Source organism: Hippoglossus stenolepis, chromosome 15 (assembly GCF_022539355.2).
Source record: "Hippoglossus stenolepis isolate QCI-W04-F060 chromosome 15, HSTE1.2, whole genome shotgun sequence".
Taxonomy (NCBI): domain Eukaryota; kingdom Metazoa; phylum Chordata; class Actinopteri; order Pleuronectiformes; family Pleuronectidae; genus Hippoglossus; species Hippoglossus stenolepis.
The window spans coordinates 5,690,145-5,709,742 of NC_061497.1; the positions used below are offsets into that span (position 1 = coordinate 5,690,145).

At 39.8% G+C, this 19,598-nt stretch overlaps 1 protein-coding gene across 4 annotated transcripts; it reads right to left on the reverse strand.

The window, feature by feature from the left end:
- Window positions 1-748: 748 nt before the first annotated feature.
- p2rx1 (purinergic receptor P2X, ligand-gated ion channel, 1) lies at window positions 749-12,114 on the reverse strand. 4 transcript variants are annotated; one of them, XM_035177764.2, is made up of 13 exons: window positions 11,586-12,112; window positions 8,446-8,590; window positions 7,717-7,788; window positions 7,297-7,354; window positions 6,007-6,094; window positions 5,811-5,891; window positions 4,636-4,777; window positions 4,371-4,516; window positions 2,362-2,452; window positions 2,210-2,275; window positions 2,025-2,120; window positions 1,409-1,453; window positions 749-1,300 (listed from the first exon to the last, which is right to left on the reverse strand). In XM_035177764.2, the coding sequence occupies exons 1-13, from the start codon at window positions 11,720-11,722 to the stop codon at window positions 1,295-1,297; spliced, it is 1,173 nt and encodes a 390-aa protein (XP_035033655.2). In that variant the 5' UTR covers window positions 11,723-12,112; the 3' UTR covers window positions 749-1,294. The 4 variants fall into 4 exon arrangements, with proteins under 4 accessions (XP_035033655.2, XP_035033654.2, XP_035033657.2 ...); XM_035177763.2 differs by having other exon boundaries at window positions 7,285-7,354; window positions 11,586-12,110; XM_035177766.2 differs by lacking the exon at window positions 5,811-5,891 and having other exon boundaries at window positions 11,586-12,114.
- Window positions 12,115-19,598: the final 7,484 nt, after the last annotated feature.

Sequence of the window (19,598 nt, forward strand, 5' to 3'; positions counted from 1 at the left end):
TCTTCCAGACCATGATGAATTTGAATGTCCATATCTTAGTGGTCACCTACATGATCCTTTGAAAACATGGCACAGCTGATCCTGGTAGATAATCCATAAACACTTTCTTATCTTGGATGTTTTTCAAAACTCCCTCTTCATTAATATTTGCTGCAGGTCCCTCGATATAGGAATACAGGCTCAAACATGTAAGGGACTGCATGTGCAGCTTTGGCAGAAGTTGCTCACATTTAATTCTCTATAGCTAAGTGGCAGCAGTGAAACAGAAGAAATCGATGGGGACAGTCGCTCCAGTTGAAGCACGTTAAGTGAATGACTAATTTCTCATGATTTCAGGTGACTGTTGTATCCAAATGAGGAGGACTGTGGGAGAGCGAGTGAGCACATGAAGTCAGGGGCCGTTGGAGTGGCTGCTGTGTATCTTATGTAACTGTCCTGATATGTGTGTGGTGAAGGTGCCTGCCGTCTCCGTTTCTGGATGTTTCAGTCTTGTGTTGTCTTGTGCGTTTCTCTGAACTCTGTACTCACTCGCCTGCATAGGTCCCTCGTATGAAAACAGACGCCTGGCACATCCCTATGGAATGCAGTTATTGCAATGTAAATATGTACCAATATATAAAGAAGCAGTTTTTTTGCTTGCTTTTATACACCTACACATAATCATAGACAATGAAAAAACAAAACAATTACATTTTTGATATTTTGTATGTGATGTTTTTCTGTTTAACGACTTGCACTGTGAGACAAATCAGGAACATCACTGTACATCTTTTATTGAATTCACTTGGGAAGGGATGAGTCACTCTGACGGTGGCACATCCACCCATCACGTGTGTGTCCTGCTGTGACAAAGACAGTCACGGAGGCTATGGTTGAGTTACAATGATGATGTGTATACACAGGATCACTGCAGCGTGCCTGGAAGTGTTCCACCACCAGTGCGGATGTGGGAAACAGTTAAGAAGGTGCAGGTTACACCCAGTGTGTGAACAGAAGCAAACCGAGCTACACCCAATAAAGTACACATAAAGCTGCGCTACGCCACCAACAGCGAGAGCCTTAGTCTTTCAGGATGGCTTTAAGAGTGGGAGGATGTTGGTAGGAGGTTCTGCAGGAGAGCTGCAAGAAATCGAGGACCCGTGTATCCATGTCTTTTGACTTTTTCCTTCTCGGGTTCAAGTCCATTTATGGTTTGTGAATGTGTGTGTGCGTTGTCTTGCACGGTCTAGGGCAGGGTTCCAGTGCAGAAACCTTCGAAGCAGCATGGCCACTGGCATGAACATTTGCCCCCAGGTCACTTCTACACAAGAAAAGCAGATAAATGGATGAATCAACCATCATGACATGAAATTAAGGCAAATGGTTCATATTTTTTAATCAAAAAAAGTATACAGTATGAATGACTTACTTTAGATACATTTGTTTCTACGCTACCTTCCTCTGAGTCAGGATCCTGTGAAATAAAAGTAACAGAGGACATGAGCCGTAGAGACGTCTCAGGTAAATCAGGATTCTCGTCATCATCACAAAGAGAAAAAAACAACTACTCTACTGTCTTGACCTCTACATGCACATTGTACTGGTCTTGCATTTACTTCAAGGGTGTAATAGACGCTTGTGTCTAAACCAAGCGACTCACTGTCCTGCTGTAAATACAAAATGTTCTGGCTGTTTCAGTGAAATAGGGACACTGTCTGGGTGGGATAATCTGAGATTTCATCTTCAATCAGATAAATGGCTCCACTGTACAAAGCACAGATGGTTCAGCTCACAAATTTATGGGAATAAACACAGCGTTAATCCGAAGTTTACTGTTCCCTTGTTTCTGGTTCTACTATGTAGCCGTCCTTCACAAGAACTGAAATGCATGTTTAGATAAAGAATTATAAAGATCAATGCTGTACTTTTGTCAGTACTATTTCTGTTCGTAGTGATATTGTTAAATGCACCTCTGCTGCCATCTTGTGTTTACAGTAGTAATTTACATGCGATACTTAAATGATTAAATATGGAATAGAGCTTACCTTTGGATGTGAATCTGTATGTTTAAATTTCATGTTCTTGTAAAACTCTCTTTTAGGCAGCAGATAGAGCAGCATCAAGTCACATACGACAGTGGCCTGAAAAAGTATTTCAAACAGAGTTATATTAGTTAGTATTTAAGGTGTTTCACATGCAATGAAAAACAATTCTTACAGGTGCAACATACCACTCCAAAAATGCCCACTCCAGAGCCTATAGTCGTCAGTGTTGGGATGATATCAAACTTTCTTGCCTGTGAACAACAGAGTGCCAACTATTCAAAATATTTCTTTTCGTCCTAATGCTCAAGTTAGAAATTTGTGTAAATACATCACTTACCAGGGACTGCACAATGATATCCAATCTGATCCCAAAGACTTTGAGAAGGGTTCTTTTCTGAACTTTGTCCTCCAAATAATATTTTGCGTACCTATAATATGTCACAACAATAAAAGTCATATTTTGACAAAGCATTTAGTAAATATTTACATTTCCCACATATATTCCCTATAATTAATTTAAGGTTATATGGCAAACCTTCACAACACACATTTGCCTTGTAAGGTTTCACAGCCTCTTTTGGATTCATCTTGTTAAAAAGGAAAACATCCATTCATTTTTATTAATGAATAAATGATAGTACTGGTGGGATAGTATTGAAGGCTACCCTAGGAACTAAAGTCAACAACCCTACAGCCAAGTAGCATTATCATTATGTAGATAATAGCCTGGTAGTGATTGTGTATGTGTGAGCACAGAGAGAATAGACGATTTGCAGAGCACTCTGAATACTAACAAGTGACAGTTTGAGACAAATCTCAGCAGCCACATTGAGCCGTTTGAACTGACGGCAGGTAAACATTATAAACTGGGTTTATACTGAGGCTGCCTGCAGTCAGCACACACAGACCTGGAGCAGAGCAATATCAGGAGCCACCAGTGAGTTCACTTCAGTGCACGGAAAATGAAGTGAGCGAAATATAGTAAACACTGGCGGTATACCATCAGGAGAATAGGAATGTCCGTCAACAGTATTTTACTGATTTTGTAAATCAGAACGGCATTAATTAGAGCGCTTACCTCCGCCAACCGTCTCCTTAAATTCAATCAAGTGGCACCAAATTCCACACACGCATAGATATTGGTTAAATGGTGAAATTGTTGAATCTATCTGGCAATGTTAAAGAAAATTTTTTTTAAATCCGGATCTACACCAAAATTGTATGAGTTCTTCCCTGACCCACACTGCATCTTGATTACAAACAAACAAATGAATGAACCGGTGAAAACATGACTTCGCTGGTGGAGGTAATTGCAACTGAGATGACAAAGCAAAATGGCACCAGAGTATCGGACCTATAAAAATGAATCTTCACTTCAATTAACATGCCTCCTTGTCGAAGTTAGAGGAGCAGGACAATGTGAAAGAGAAGATACAGCCAGAAGACGGTTAGTTCTTTTTTAATCACAAAAAGTGAAGCTATGACCTAGACTTTGTGGTGTTCTACAGTGTTATCTTGTCAAGCAGAACTAACATAGTCATTTCCCCTTTTTCCTAACCAGCTGCTGACTCCAGCTTCACACTTTATGTACAGTCACTTGAGTGGTATCAAATTCCCCATCTCACTCTCAACAGAAGTGAAAAACCTTATTTCCCCAAATGTCAAAAAGCAACTCGCAAATTAAAAAGAAAATCTTATTAGCAATTACTTTCATCTGCAATTATAGAAAATAACATAAAATACTGTGGTACATATACATGCTTCAGGGTGGTCCCTTTAGGCTGGCATAGGAGTCATGTCACAATCAGGGTGAACAAAACACACATGTAAGCATTATCACCATCAAGGCCAATGGCCAGCGGCATTACAGCATTCTGTAATGGTCGAGTTACAATCCTGAAATAAATTTTGCAAATTGTCAGTTATTTTTTTATTTTTTTATTTTTCTAAATTAACCTTTTCAAGACTGACGGACCCAAAATCTGGAGAACCAGTATTGGGTATCATCATCATCATCTTCATCATCATCAATTCCACCTCACCTAAGAGATGCAGTTTCAACTAACACAGGGGGGGGGGTAAATTACTGTAGCCTTCAGGTCGTCTTACCAACCACTCAAAGTGCTTTACACTAGAGGTCACATTCATACATTCATACTCACATTCATACAGTTCTTCTTTATGTACACCTCTTTATCAATTATCTATTTACACACTGACTGCACAGTTCAGTGTCAGTACAAAATACACAAATTCAACACACATAATTATGCTCTCATCCCTGCCAATAGATTGACCTAAATCATACACACTGCTCCTTTAATTCACTGAAGTGTATTTACACACCTGAAGTTGTAGCCCACTGATGCTCTGGCTTTGTCTGTCTCCTCAGGGTTTCCATACAGACCATGGAAGTTGTACTTTGGTTTACAGTGTTTTACAGACACATCAAAGTTACATGTCCAGTCGACCACAATGCCAATGGCCCCTCCCTGTCAAGACACAAGCCCATAATACATCAAAGAAGACTCCATTGCAACACAAGAAACAAAACAAGACACCAAAAGATGATTCCAACATATTCAGTGTTGAATTTATGCAGCCAACTTACCACTTTGGCAATTGTTTCAAAATTAAAGCCAGACAGTTTAACTATGTCTCCCAGTCTGAATATTGGACACAGTGGAGCATCCTTCGGATCATAGTAGCATTTGCTGATGTATCCGCCATCAATACCGTCCACCAGGTTACTCCTGAAAACACAGATTTATGTTCAAGTGCAAACTTCAGGGAAACAGAATGTATTGCATGGATTTGTTTAAATAACAGCGACTCAAAATTGCTCATAGAGGTGAATGGTTTATTTGTCTCTATATGTCAGCCCTGTATGCAGCTGGGATTGGGTCCAGCCCCACATCACCCTAAAAGGATTATTGGTATAGTTGATGGATGGATGGATAGATGGATGGATGTTTGATGATAAATTAAATTACTCTATCTCCAACTGATTTCTTGTGATTTTTTTTTTCTTGAAGCAAGTTACACAACAGTATCATTATTGTTATCATCTACAGCATGACTGAAATGGATTTAAAAGGAAATTTTAATATTATATCACATGTTTTTGTTCATCCTGTCTCATTTAAAGTAAAGGTTTAATATTTTGCTTACTTGCTTTTACCAGCAGCATGAGTTTCATTGTTCAAGCCCTGGTCAGGGAAATTTCGATTGATGATTATTCAAATAGATTTTTTTTCAACATGCAAAAATCTACAAATATACAGCTATGAGTAATTATTGTTGTGTTTTTGTCTAGATTTGTTTGTATGTTTGTTTGTCTGTTAGTCAGCAATATTATGCAAAAACTACAGGATGGATTACCCTGAAGATCAGTGGAAGGAAGTGGTATGGGTCGGTAAAGTACCCAGTAAATATTGGCACAGATCTGGATCAAGAATCAGATCCAGGAATTTTAAATCACTTTCTTAAACATTGCAAGATAGGGTGTTTTTTCAACATATTCCTTGACTTGTCACAGAATAATTCATGGACCTTGATGAAAAGATCCAGGCATGTTTAGGAGAGTGGTATTAATGATGTTGTGCAGTTTGCCGCAGATCCAAATAAAAATCCAGATTTAGTGAATTTAATTGTGGTTTTATGAGGAAACTGTTGGGCCTAGGCGGAGGTAGGTGCTTTGCTGAGTGCCATCCTAGTTTCTCTAGTTATGATCACATTTTGCATCTGCCAAGCTAAATGAAAGTTGACATGAATGAGGTCCATCACCTTGTGACACCAAATAAGGGGAAAGTTACAGAGTTTTTGATGAACAGAGTGTAGTTTTCGGCAGACATCAACAGAGGAGGACTGGAATGGAAAAGATAAAAGAATAAAATACAGTATGTTGAGGAGCTTTAAAAACAACACAGAATCACTACAAAATCTATCATCACATTATGGATAGTTCAGTGTTTCCACGTACTTTGGTATAATGTGATCATCCTCAACAGGGCACCAAGCCAACACCTCACAGGTCTTTGTGGTGTTCACACAGACTCCTGTCATTTGCCCTTGAATCAGAATACTGGAGTTTACAATGTAGAAAAAATTCAAACAGAAGTGAATGTGTTTCAAGCAGCAGAAACAAGGCATTCGCTTTAACATTAAAGCAAATCTAAACATTTCCCGCCCCCACTCGTCATCTTATCTGGAATTAGCATCAAGAGCAGTGAGCGAGACATAAAAGTGGAGCAAAACGCTGAAATAGCCGTTTCCTTTATCTGGCCCCGATCCAAACATTTGATTTCTCTCCGTGTGATTAGTTTTGTTGGTATCAGTTCCTCTCGTCGTGTGCAGGGCGAGTTCACAGACAGTTCCCCAAAAGGCGTTCGTTGGGTCACAGGGCTTCAATCTCTGACCTTTCACCAAACTACATCGGTCTGTTTAGCTATAGGCCCCCCACCCCCCTTATGTTTACTTGTCTTCCAGCATAGAGACAGTTGGCCGCCTCTGAAGAGGCACTGGCACCTCAAGGTGAAATTGACTGGTATGAAACAGACAGATCTAAAGCTTTAGCTAACACTGGTCTTATTGAAAGGGAAGTGTGACACAGGGGACTTTAATGGCTTCAGATTTAACCCTGGGACAGATGGGGGACTATAAATTTATATAAGCGCTCTTTGAACCTAACATCAATGCAGAATATGTTTGAACCTATTACAAAACGCTTTCATCTGGATGGTTATTTGATTGTAATATCTCTGTTTGTTTCTGAGCTCATATTCACAGCCTGTTTTCATATGCTTGTGTCTACTTACTCAAGGCAGGGTGATCAACATAATATAAGAACACACACTGTGTTTGGTTGCTAACTCTAGGTTGTTGATATAAATCAGTTATTTTCTGCGTGCTAGACAAGCAATGCGTAAGTTGCGTGCGAGTGTTTACCCTAGCCGCCACAGTGATGAGTCAGATCTGGTGTGTTTTAGTTTATATAAGATCTAGTTTATACCAGATCTTAAGAGCCACTGCCCATTTTGCAAATACACTACTCCAGAATGATCCTCTACCTCCCTCAGTACATCACAGTCCCATCGCTGGCTTTACAGAAGTTTAAGACAGGCTTTCGTCTCCGGGGAAACAAAACAAAGCTAATGAAAAGCCAAAGACCGGGACCGATCTGAGTTTGGCCACAGACAAACGAGACGGTTCCTCAGTGAGGACTTCCTAGGTCATACACTGTCAGGCCGTCAGGATTTACCATGTCCCGTACGTTTCAAATTCCCTCCTTCACAGTCCGCGTTCGAGCTGCAGTTGTTCTTGCCTTTGAGCTGTTGTAAACAAGAGACCGGGGTCAGTGTGCGTAAGCAACAGTGGAATGTGGACGTGAATAAACTACAAGGTTTTAAAGGTGAAAATAACATGACATTGTGAAAATGAAGTTTTGCATTTATTGTGATACTCTGCAGCACACAAGGAACCACTGTTTATGTCATCTTGAAACCATTAAGCTTAAATAGAATTTTCTGCAATTTGCTACACAATTACCCATTTACACAAACAGTCTTGGAATGAGACACGGTTTCCGTTTTGTTTTACTATTTATGGAAGTGAGACGGACACAAAGAAAACAGAGGGGGAAGTGGAACAAAGTGAGAAAGAGAAATGAAAACCAAAGAGCATTTTCACATACCTCTGGACATTTTCCCAGAGTCTGACCTTCAGTTATGATGTAGTTTGTCATCACCACAAATGATGCGTCCCCCTGAGGTTTAGGATTAAAGGAAGGAATATGTTATTATATCTCCATTCATTTATGCCATAAAATGACACAATGGTTCTTATGCAACATTCAGTTTATTGTTGGTGGACTGTCAAACATTAATCAGGTGTTTCTGACACATTCAAATGAAAAATGTTCATTCCCCACAATTTTTCAACATAAAGGAATATTAATTCATATTGAATAATTATTTTGGAAATGATGGGAAACAGCTAGGGAAACAGTATTGTTATTTTCTATATGAAGGGCTCATTAAATAACATGTTTTATGTCTTTGTAACTTATTTGAGGCACAATGTAGAGCCGGGCTATCTGTTGTGGCTAGTTATTGTGCTAATCTAAGCTACCTCGCTGCTGGCTCCAGCTTCACACTTGAACACAGAGATGTCTACTTCACTTACTCATAAAGCCAAACCAAAACCTACACACCCACACCTCAGAGCAAACATGACAGCCTTCATTGTGTATTCTTTTCTTTGCTTCCCATAGATAACTTGAACCAGCAGCATTTTGGGTAAACAAAGCATTTGACGTAGCTCGTCTGACTCAGGTTGATGTTTTGATATAATCTCAACAATGGTCGGTAACTTGTATCAGGTGCAAAAAAAACATCTTCACCATTCACTGGCAACCACCTACCTGCGGTGGGAAGACGTAGTCAGCCACGTCCCAGATTCTCTCATACCCATTCACACTGGTGTAGCCCACGCCTTTCATTTTGGTGAAGACGGAGCTGACTGCCGTGTCCGTGGACTGGTAGCCTTTCTCGTAGATGAAAACCCAGCTGTAGGGGGACACACAAAGTGTCCTGTCAGGCATGTCAGCACCTCAAACTCCCACTCGACCTCAGCCACAACATCTAAACCCCACGGGCGACTGCATGTATATGTGTGATGTTGATAACCTGCACAGTGACCCCAGATGCCTTCAGCACACCTCACAGGGTCACATGTGAATGTTATTGTCTGTGACATTTACAAATAGTTCTTTTTCAAGGTGGCAACTTACCAGTTTCAAAATATGTGAGAAAAAGTAGCATGATAGACAGAAGTCAAAAGTTTAAATCAGGTCAAGTTGGAAGTAAACACACCGTGCGTGATTACAGTTTCAGTCAGCTATTGTGCTCATTCACAGATCACCAGGTAGTAATCCCAACCCCTAAGTTGGGAACCACTTAACTATACTTAAGTATTTACTTATAAAGTAGCAAATAAAAGTAAAACAAAGCTGTTCATCTCATATATATCTCTCATATATATAGTAGAGCAATTTTATTTACATAATACCATCTCAGCAATTTATTTGAATTTTAAATGCAGGACTTTTTTTAAAGGAATATATTACAGTTCTGTATTGATGTTTTTACTTAAGTAAAGGAACTATCAATTTTATCCATCTGTGGTAATGATCTATAGAGAGATTTGAAGTGTACTGAACTCCTGATTTATATACATTTTTGATTTATACACCAAATGTTAAATATTCCTTTTTTTCCTGGTGAAAAACTGCAGCTATGTCGCCTTGACTAAATTGAGAACAAGTGCCTGAATCCCTCGTCACATAAAAGGATTGGCATCAAGCAAAAACCCACTTCACACTCGGGTGCGCTACTTTTTGGAATTCTGCAGAGTGAAGCTTCTCATTGTGTTGCTCAATCTGTGTGTGGCCAAGAGGGTTATGACTAACAGCTGGCCTGCACGGGACAGATACTGTATGTACACACACATGCATGTGGAGCTAGGTTGTGAAATGTAATTATCCCCGAGCAGAAAGCCTACAGGACGGTTTGCATTGCTGCACACGTTCATTTGTCTCTGCACAATGAGAGCACCTTTCAGCAACAGACGAACAGAAACATCTTTGCACAGAGAAATAAGGTGCATAATGAGCCTATCAGTTTGGCCAATCAAATTATGTAAGTTGGAGCTAACACTGAAGCGGATGTGGAGAGGGGGGATAAGAAATAGAGCACATTAACGGAATAAAGCAACGCATGAGCATGAAATAATGGAAGGATCTTCCGAAACAGCGGTCTAAGTGCGATCTGTATCTGCTCCGACAGAAGGCGACGCAGAGACAAGGCAGCTCCTTCATGTGCTGAGAGGGCTTTCTCTTTCCACCATACTGTGGCGCTGAGATTAGTCTGCGTTTTGTGAAGACAAATTAGAATGAATGAATGAAAAAAATCCACTTCCAACTAATCACTGTAAAATGCAAACAGTGGATTGGCATTTTTTTTGTCAACCTAAAAGCTACAAGATGGGAATTAATTAAAAGAACAGACATAATGGTTTTGCTGCTGTCCTCCATTAAATTAGTGTTTGCTTTATTTTAGATATTTACTTTTGAGTGGTGTATAAAACATTTTCAAAACCATGAATGGGAATTTGTGCATTTGTTTTAATGCAAAGCTCTGTGTTGTATGTGTACTGCTAAACTGTGGTGCATCACTTTTCATATATGTAAAATGAAATATTTCCCATTTAAAATCTCAAAAATAAAAATTTGAGTAGTGTGTGTGTGTGTATAAGGTAAAGCAAAAATGTAGAACTTCCTGCGGGACAAGGCGACCAGCGAGGCACCGGTTCACTGCAAGTGCCCGAGAGACACGGGCTGACGGCTGCTCCGACCTGTCAGCCCCGGTGCTTGAATCGTGAGAAGGAGAATCTGGACAGCTTTATAATCACATCTCCGTTCATGTCCATCACTGCTCCAACCTCAAAGCGGCCTGATGGCGGCAAAAAGGCAGGTGTCAGGGTGCAAGCTCTGTCATGCACACACAGCCCTGATGCCAACACAGGCCAAACACTTGAAACACTCTGCAGCTATTCACGTTTTTAAAAAATTGTATCAGTGCAAAGTGCAAACTATAATGTGTTTCACATTTATATCAGATTTTTCAAGGTTTTTTTATATTACAGAAATGGTCATGATGAACTTTTTCTGTCTCTGGAGCTTGTGAAGATTAAAGCACAGTGATAAGATGTGAACCACAAAGAGAAACCATGTGTGCCATTTCAAATCAGTTTAAATCAAAGGGAAATAGTCCTTGCCATCAGCAAGAGGAAGTGTTCTTAAATTTGTCTTTCTCTGTTACAGTTCTGGTGCCTGATCAGCACCAGCAGCAGAAGGTAACACATCTCTGCGCCGTGTGGCAGTGAATTGGGCAGCGGTTGATTGTTATCTGTGTTAGCATATGTCTCAGCGCGTTCATCACACACAGCTCCTCAGGTTCTGCTGCTCAGAGGTGCAGAGGAAGAATGTCAAACACACAAACAACAGCCCGTGAGTGATCTCAAACTCAGGAAAACTGAAATGCTGTCATCTGAAAACGAGCTCTCCGCTCTCCACAGTGACTTTCCAAGGAACAACGCCGACATGTCCAAGCAAGTGTGTGGATGATGCGTAAGTTATCAAGCATGCTGCTGCTTCGTCTCAACTTGAGACGGGCAATTAACAACAATGGTCTTGTGATCCTGTCATCTCATGTTCTCGTCCCTCCTGGCATCACTCAAACAGTCAATACTTGGCAAGTTACTTCGTCCTAAGTCAAACAAGATGCCTCATGTTTTTCTCTTTTTTTTCAAATGCAATGCAAGATGAAGATCACATTCGGTTTTTATGTCAAACTGTATGTTAAAACTGAAGTTGCAGGAATGTGCACTCTGAGAGGTCATTCCTGCATCACACTGCGTCCCTCCAAGCAATGTCAGACAATACCAAATCTGCCAGATAGCAAAACAAACACAGCAAAAGTGGGCAAATTGTGAGATTCTTACCCAATGATGTAAGCCAGGACCAACAGCTGGATCAGACGGCACACCACTCCGACCTTCTTGTTCCTGACCAACACCTGGCGAGGGGTCTCATACTCAAAAAAGAAGTCAGAGAAGGCGTTGGTGATGTGGCTTTTCATCTTCTGTCATGGGCTGACCTGCGGAGAGGAGGGTCTCTCTCTCTCTCTCTCTCTCCCTCTTCACCCAAGCACTCAGACTCCACTCTCTGCGCCTCCTGGTCGCCTCTGACTCGTTCCTCACTGGTGGCGAGGGTCCTCTTCCTCTCATCAGTGACGTCTGAAGCAGAAGTCCTGAGGTGTTGGACTTCCTGCTTCCTCTCTCTCTCTCTCTCTCTCTCTCTCTCTCTCTCTCTCTCTCTACTCATGGGTGCATCATCTCACTCACCTCATCACTGCCTCCTCTGACTGTTCACTATCTCGCTTTCTTTCATGCAACAGTTTCCCAATTACCTGGCAAAAATAGATTTTTTTTGGGGAAATGAGTCTTGACTTGTTTGGAACTCAACAGTTGCAAGAGTTGCAACATATGCAACGGACATCCCTCCCCTGCATGTGCAATCAAACCTTATCTCTCAACTCTCTTCCTGCATGCACGGCAGAGATAGAAACCACGTAAGCCCAACACAAACACACTAGGGCGTACGTCACATTTCAGCTTGTTTGCCTGCTCTCATGTCACCATTGAAGAATATTAAGCCTTCTTATGTTTTTTTCATATTTCTGCGTCGGGTTTGTGTGTTTCTCACAACCACCCAACAATCCACCCTCTCCCTTTCATATACTGAGGTGCTTTGCATTTCTAATTTTCACTCTCTCTTAGAGGAAGGGAGGTGGCAAACACACTGTTGTTGCAATCAAAGTGAACCATTACATTTCTACCATTTCAGTATGAAACTGTTTACATATAAAAACTACATTACATAAAAGGTTTTCCATCTGAAAAATGTTTTTTCCTCACTTGTGTGCACTGCCTTCTAATCTCCAGAGATTAGTGAATGGAACATCTTGTGCTGGAATCAAAAAACCAAATCTAGATGTGGCTAAGCCTATTCCAAAGGAGACGTCAATATACATTGGAAATTGTCTCAAAACAGCCCTGTCTAGACTTTGGTGGGATTGCAAGTGTCAAAAAATAACTGTGTCAATCATTGTGTCTGAAATCGCTCACTTGTTCCCTCAGTCAAGGACACTCAGTAGTTTTCTTGACAGTGAGCAGGAAGATTTCAGACACTAATAATAATCATTATGTGTGATCATTATCTGCTGTAGAAAGTAGCGTACATACCATAGATATCAATTTTTGTCCAATTGTGAATTTTTTGGGCCACTAAGCTGATGCAGTGGTAACATATACACAATAACAAAATGGCTGAAAGCAAATGTAGTGCAGTATTTGGACATGATTTTGGACACACCCGAAAGGTCTACAGAGTTATGCTCACAGCTCTGGGTACTTACGCACAGCTGTGTGTTGAACTTTATGTTTACAGTACTCATCATCTTAGATTATAATCATAAACTGTTTCTAAACATGACAATGCATCTCCACTTCATACTTCTCTCCGGATATAGAGCCAAACTATTCCGGATTTGAATGAAACCATCTGGAGTCAGAATCTGCACAGTAGCGTGGTAACGAGGTCCAACCGAAGCGCGGGCTCAATCATGACGTTGAACCCGTTTTTTATAGCATCAAATAACGAATTAAACCCAAATGTTCTTGAAAAAATTCCACTTGAAAATACATCCGTGTGATTAGGACAACTTTTAATGACAGAAACCATTTTTGGGAAACTTTTATTTGACGAGCACTTTGACTTTTTAAATTGCTCCATGTCCTGTCCACTAACATGGATGAAGAGGGATTTTCAACATATACTGCAGTCAGCCGCCAGGTGATGATCGAGACACTTTGGCTTCACTTATGCAGAACAGTCATGTCATCCATCTTTATAATCAATCCTTGGCTATAATGCTAACACTCGCAAACAATTCGGATGAAACACAAAATATAGCTGATGCTGGTGGTAATGTCGTTGGTTATTAGACGGTGATGATTCTGTGGTTACACCAAGGGTTCTCTCCCAGGTACTGACATGTGCAGACATGTTACTTCTGGAGCAGGAAAACTTGAAGTGCTTTATTCAGGTGATTGTGGAGGGAACTGGATGGAGACTGGATAGAGTTAATAGAGATGTACAGGAGCTTAAAGACCAGCTTGGAATTCACCCAAGATGGAAGTTTGAAGAGACAAGAAGGGGATACAAGGAGACTGAAACAATGTTAGAGTCATTTGAAAACAACATAATGAACTGTAAGCAGGGATTGGAGGGAATAAGAGATGATGGTTTGACAAATGCTCTAAATCAATCTGGGACTATGTGGCATTAATATGGATACTGAGTGCACTCAGAGAACAAGTAAGTACCAGAAGGAGGATAAGCCTATGAGAAGACTGTTGTAAAACTTCTTCACTTTAAATACAGACAGACAATCTTGTCTTCTGCAGAGAAAGGAAATCACAGAAATCTATATCAGTGAAGATAAGCAACTGGAGATAGGTGATCACGTCAGCTTGAAGTATGATGAGTTGGTGATGCTGCCAGGAGATAGACACATGTAATCATCATCTTAAAGTGCGATTTTAGTAACTATTTTTTTATGATTTATTTATATGTCTAAATAAGAAAACTGTATCTTAGTCATTAAAGGGCCCATATTGTGTAAAATACATTTTCTGGGCTTTTACTATCCGTAATGACTTGAAGGGGGTCAGTAGGGACCCTCAAAGTATGAAAACAGTCACTCCGCGGACTTTTTCTCTCAGTCCATTCTAAGAAATATGTTATTGAAACGTTTCATTTCGTACTTCCTCCCCCGTATGATGTCATTCGGGATCGCACTCGTCTCTCAGCCCCACCCAGCCGGTACCAGTCCAGCCTCCGAACCCACCACCCCCGCTCCCTGTCACCACCACCCCTCCACACCGAATGCGACACCAAGCAGACTTGTTGCTGAGCTAGCAGCTTGTTAGCTACCACAGGCTAACCACAACAACAACACTGAAGAAACACTGCAGCGTGGAGGGATGCAAGGAAGAGAATGTGTCTGTGCACATTCCTCCTAAGAACGTTACTGTTCGAGACCAGCGGTTACGCTTTATTTCTTCTGACGTTCCTTGTCGCTGTGATCAGTACAGAGTAACCTAGACATTACTCGTTACTCGGGACTGAAAGTCCATACTGTAACTCGGGACGTTACTCCTACATTGGCCGACTGTCGTGCTTAAACTTGAACAAACATGAGGATGGTGTAACTTAAAGTTCAGAAACATCCTGTTGAAACCGACTGTAAATATGTGGCTGGTCTTCTATAGCTGCAAACATAACAGTGGGACTTTCAGATGTGTTTACCAGAGAGATCGTCAATGAGCCAGAATGAGACCGGGGACAGGCCTGGTTGCGTGTCACTGAAAGTGCAGTCAGCCATTCAGAGGAGGGGCTCAAGAGGCAGGTGAAAACAGCCTGTTCTGTCTGCAGCTCCAGAGAGAGGCAGAAGAGAGGACATGGAAATACACATTGCAGCAGTTTTTTCGACTTTAAACCACTGATATATCATCTTAGGGGGACCAATACCTCAAATTAAATAATATATATACAAAATATGGGCCCTTTAAGTTTATTAAGAGATGATTCCTGAGATTTCCAGGATCTGCTCCTCAAACAATATTCATGCTTCAGTCAGAAACAAAGGACTCTACGTATAATGATTCTGAATTGACTGTCGAAGGGTGTATAGAAGAGACAGGGACAAACATGGTGGTGGGGTTGCATTTGATGTTCAGTAACACAATTCAGATACATGCAGAAAGATAAAATGGATACTGACATATGGCTACAGATCCATCTTTCATACTGTAAGTCTAGTTGGTTGGTGGATGCTTGCAATTTTACCCTGGTTGTAGCTCAACCTATGAGAATTTCTACAACCATTAGTAGGGTTAATGATCTATATTGATCATGTTTTCACTGACACACATCAGTTGAGTTGAGCGATGTTGCAGTGGGATGTAGTGGCTATACTTTGACTGCTAGACAAGAAAGACAAAAAATGCCCAGGTCTGAAGTAATTGTAGGATTGTTTACCACAGATTTGGCAAAGATTTAAAACTGATTAATTACTTAATGATGTTAATAATGAATAGGCTCCACTCCACAGGCCTGCAAAGGACAGTAGTGCAACATGGACTGATGATGGGTTGAGATCTTTGAAGCGTCAAAGAGACAGCTCATAAATCAGGATGCTTGTATTTTCATTGTCGTCTGAAAAATATGGTGCCCAAATTAACAATTTGTCAATTCAACATTGTTAATAGTGAGGGATAAAACATGTTTTGAATTTTTACCAATATGTCAGTTTGTCATATTTTGACTGATGTCTCCTCAGTGGGACTTAAGCAATGAAAAGTGTCTAAAATCATACCCTTACCCAAAGATGGTAAAACAAGTTTAACAGGCCCCAATTGTAGAACTATTATTATTATACTGCCTGCACTGGGTTACATGAGAAGATCATTTTTCATCAAATGTTGAGTTGTTTTCGCAGACATTGATTGCGTACAGACACTCTACACTCTAGGCACTCTACAAGCACTTGTGCATATGTCTGATCATTGGTTAACATATAACTATGTGCTGTGCTCATGTATTAAAGCATTGGACCTCACTGACCACAGTATTCCCATTGCTAAGTTCCCATTGCTAAGAAGTTTTTCTGACACTGAAAAAGTATTATGTGGCGTTCCCCAGAGGAGTTATTTGGGACCCCTTCATTTCTATTTTGATATATGATCCAACCTGCTGATAAAAATGCTGGTGACTCATCGTTGGTCTATGCATCATCACCTTTAGTGGACCTATGTTGAGTTGCATGATGTTACTAAACCGGTGAGATTGAACAAAACATTGTCTAAATTGATTGTATAGTATTTGTAGTAGAAATATTTTTGCTAACTCCAGTGCACTCAGCTCGTCTATAGATGGATATGAGTTGAGCAGATCACTGAGACCAAATTGCTGTGTGTTAAATTAGAAAAGCTATTGTCTTAGTTTGATCTGACTCGTCACATTGTTTTCATGTTGAGAAAGGGAACAGCAACTTCAGAGAGATGTTCCGCATATGTTCCATTTTCTGTTTTGATTGATGTTGCTCAGTGACTTGTTAAGTCACACCTGGAGTTCAGCCTAATCATATGGTCAATTACTGCTGAGAAACATCTAAAAAATTCCAATGGCCCAAAACAGAGCAGCCAGATGAGCTCTGCATTCTTCTCTCTGAGCTAATGTGGCTGTGAGATGCATAAACAATTATCATGGCTCACTGTGGAGGCTAAATTAAAAACTAATCTTCTGTTATTCACAATGTTATTTGATATAATTCACCACACCACACTGAAGCTAGTAAATGCAGGGTTTTGTCACGAATATATGAAATAAGCTCCCCAACAGACAGACCAAAATAGCATATAAGTAGTAAATAGTAAATTTGTGTAGTATTTGCAAAATGATTCATGTGTTTTGCTTTGTTATTATGGGGTATCATGTTTGATGACAGGAAATTGTGTCTGTACAATGTCTCAATGCACTGAATGTGCTGTCCTGTCTGGACCATTATCGAAGGAAGATGTTATGTTGAGCAGATTGAGGACACTTTATTCCTGCTGGCTCCAGATATAAATGCTGTTGATTAAAATCAGAACTGTTGACACACTGACTGGGGGCAGGAGAGGATGATAACAATATGTCTTATCTAATTATACTGACTAAATACTTAATATTAATATATTTCTGTAAAGCCTGTGTCATCACATATACGGCCACTTTAAATGATGTGTTACTTTTGCAGTGACAAATAGTGTTTCCTGGAGAAATTCTATTTTTTCCAATTAGTTATAATATTATTTGAACTATGTTAAATTTTTAATTTGACAAGTATTATAATTATCATTAATGTTGTTCAAAATTATATCTTGTTGATTTTTGTAAACAAAAATTAAGGAAGATTGAAAATTCCTCATTAAAACAAATCAAGCAAGTGAATCACACTGCACACAATGATATGTATGTTTTTTTTTTATGATAAGGCTACATGAAAAAATATACATTAAAAGAAGCTGTACCCACAGACACTGATTTCCGAACATTATATACCATTACAAAACCCATTCTAATTTTGCCTTTAGGCCTTCTTGTAAATCTAGCCTCCTGCCTTGTGGATATATTAGCATTAGCTGACATAGCTCCATTAAACTGTATTTTTGTAAGCGAACATATGCTAACTAACTTTAGATGTCGACACAATACATCTGCAGTGCAAACTGTCTCTAAAACTGAGGGAGGGCGATTCAAATGTAGGCTAACTAAATGCAGCAGAGCCCCTCAAGGCCCACAGGCAAGTATTATAATATGAACGTCTGTCTGTCGTGTTCATGGATGACACTAGTTAATGTCAGTGAAGATAATGCTGCCTTTATATTAAACAGGGTGGATGGTACAGAAAGGAAGGATTTCCATTGAAATGACTTGGGAGTGTTCACATAATTAGGACAGTTTTACAGTTATAAAGTTGGTTATATGAGGGTAAAAATACTATGAATTGACAAAATAACACCCTATCCTTCATTCCAAAATTACATTGAAAGAATAAAGCACTCGAAGGAAATTCACAACAATTATATTATACTGTATTATGTTATGTTATGCTGTGCTGTGCCGTGCTGTAATAATAATAACTTTATTTGCATAGCACTTATCTAAAGAAGGTTACAAAGCGCTTCATACAAAAGTCCATGGCCAAGTTACGATTCGATTTTAATAAAAGATATTCTGTTCAGTCAAATTTAAGAGCCAAATTATAACATTATAAGGTCAAGAACTTAAGTTTATAGAGAAGCCCAACATTTTCCACTGTTGGGAACTGCCATGCTATGCTAAGTTATGTTGTGTTATGTTATGTTATTCTATGTTATGTTGTGTTGTGTTGTATTATATTATGTTATGACCATGGAGCCAGAATAAACCAGTCTAATCAGTAAGTTAGACTTCAGACATTGATGACCATTTTTTTTGCTTTAAAATCCTGACAAAACTGAAGTTGCTGTACATGGCCCTAAACGCGTCAGAAACACACCATCTATTTAAAGCTGCAAGCAGCAATAAAGGACCGTCGCAGTTTTGTGCACATTGAGTTGCGGTGCAGATGATGTTCTCTTATGAATCAAACATACACATCTAGGTGGAGCACGTGGATTCTAGACTCTCCGTAATCCAAAATGTCGCTGTCTGTAGAGGAAAGAGGAAAATAGATTACAGCGCAGGTCCTAACCCTACATCAAAAATTGGATTAAAGTTGTTATCAATGTGACAGACAGATGCCATCAATTAAAACACATCTGCCTGTGTTAAAAAAAACTTCCTTGCAACTCCAAATAAACACACATATTCTGCATTTATTATTGTCAATCAAATTGTATTAATATTGCATTTATTCACAAACAACAATTGGCCTCACAAGGCTTAACAATGTGTGACATCCTTAACCCTCAGCAAGAGTGAGGAAAACAGGTAGAAACCTCAGAGAGAGTCACATGTGAGGGATCCTTCTCTCGCAGGACGGACAGAAGTACAATCGCTGTCCCGCATAACAGAGCACATCAGCAAAGTAAGTTATAATAATAGTAATTTATTTGAATACCCTCACACTCACACAGTGACAGAGACAATGATCGTCTTTACTATTCAAATAGGTTTATTTCCTTTACTTGTAAACTATGCCCCAATTTGCATGTTTTCTATGCCGCTATAGTTTCTAGTTTATATTTAGAATCACACACACAATAACTGATGGTGAACTGGACTTACTTCCAACCTACCTACAATTCCCTCCTTTCACATTTGAGGGCTGTGTGTATAAGATCTATCAGCAAACAACAAACTAT

Bases quoted from the DNA above. Each gene is read 5' to 3' on its own strand.
- p2rx1 (XM_035177763.2), bottom strand. From the start codon at position 11,722: ATGAAAAGCCACATCACCAACGCCTTCTCTGACTTCTTTTTTGAGTAT. The intron at 7,789-8,445 runs GTAGGTGGTTGC...CCTAAACCTCAG, and splicing joins ACTACGTCTTCCCACCGCAG to GGGGACGCATCATTTGTGGT. The intron at 5,892-6,006 runs GTACGTGGAAAC...TTTCCATTCCAG, and splicing joins GATGATCACATTATACCAAA to TCCTCCTCTGTTGATGTCTG.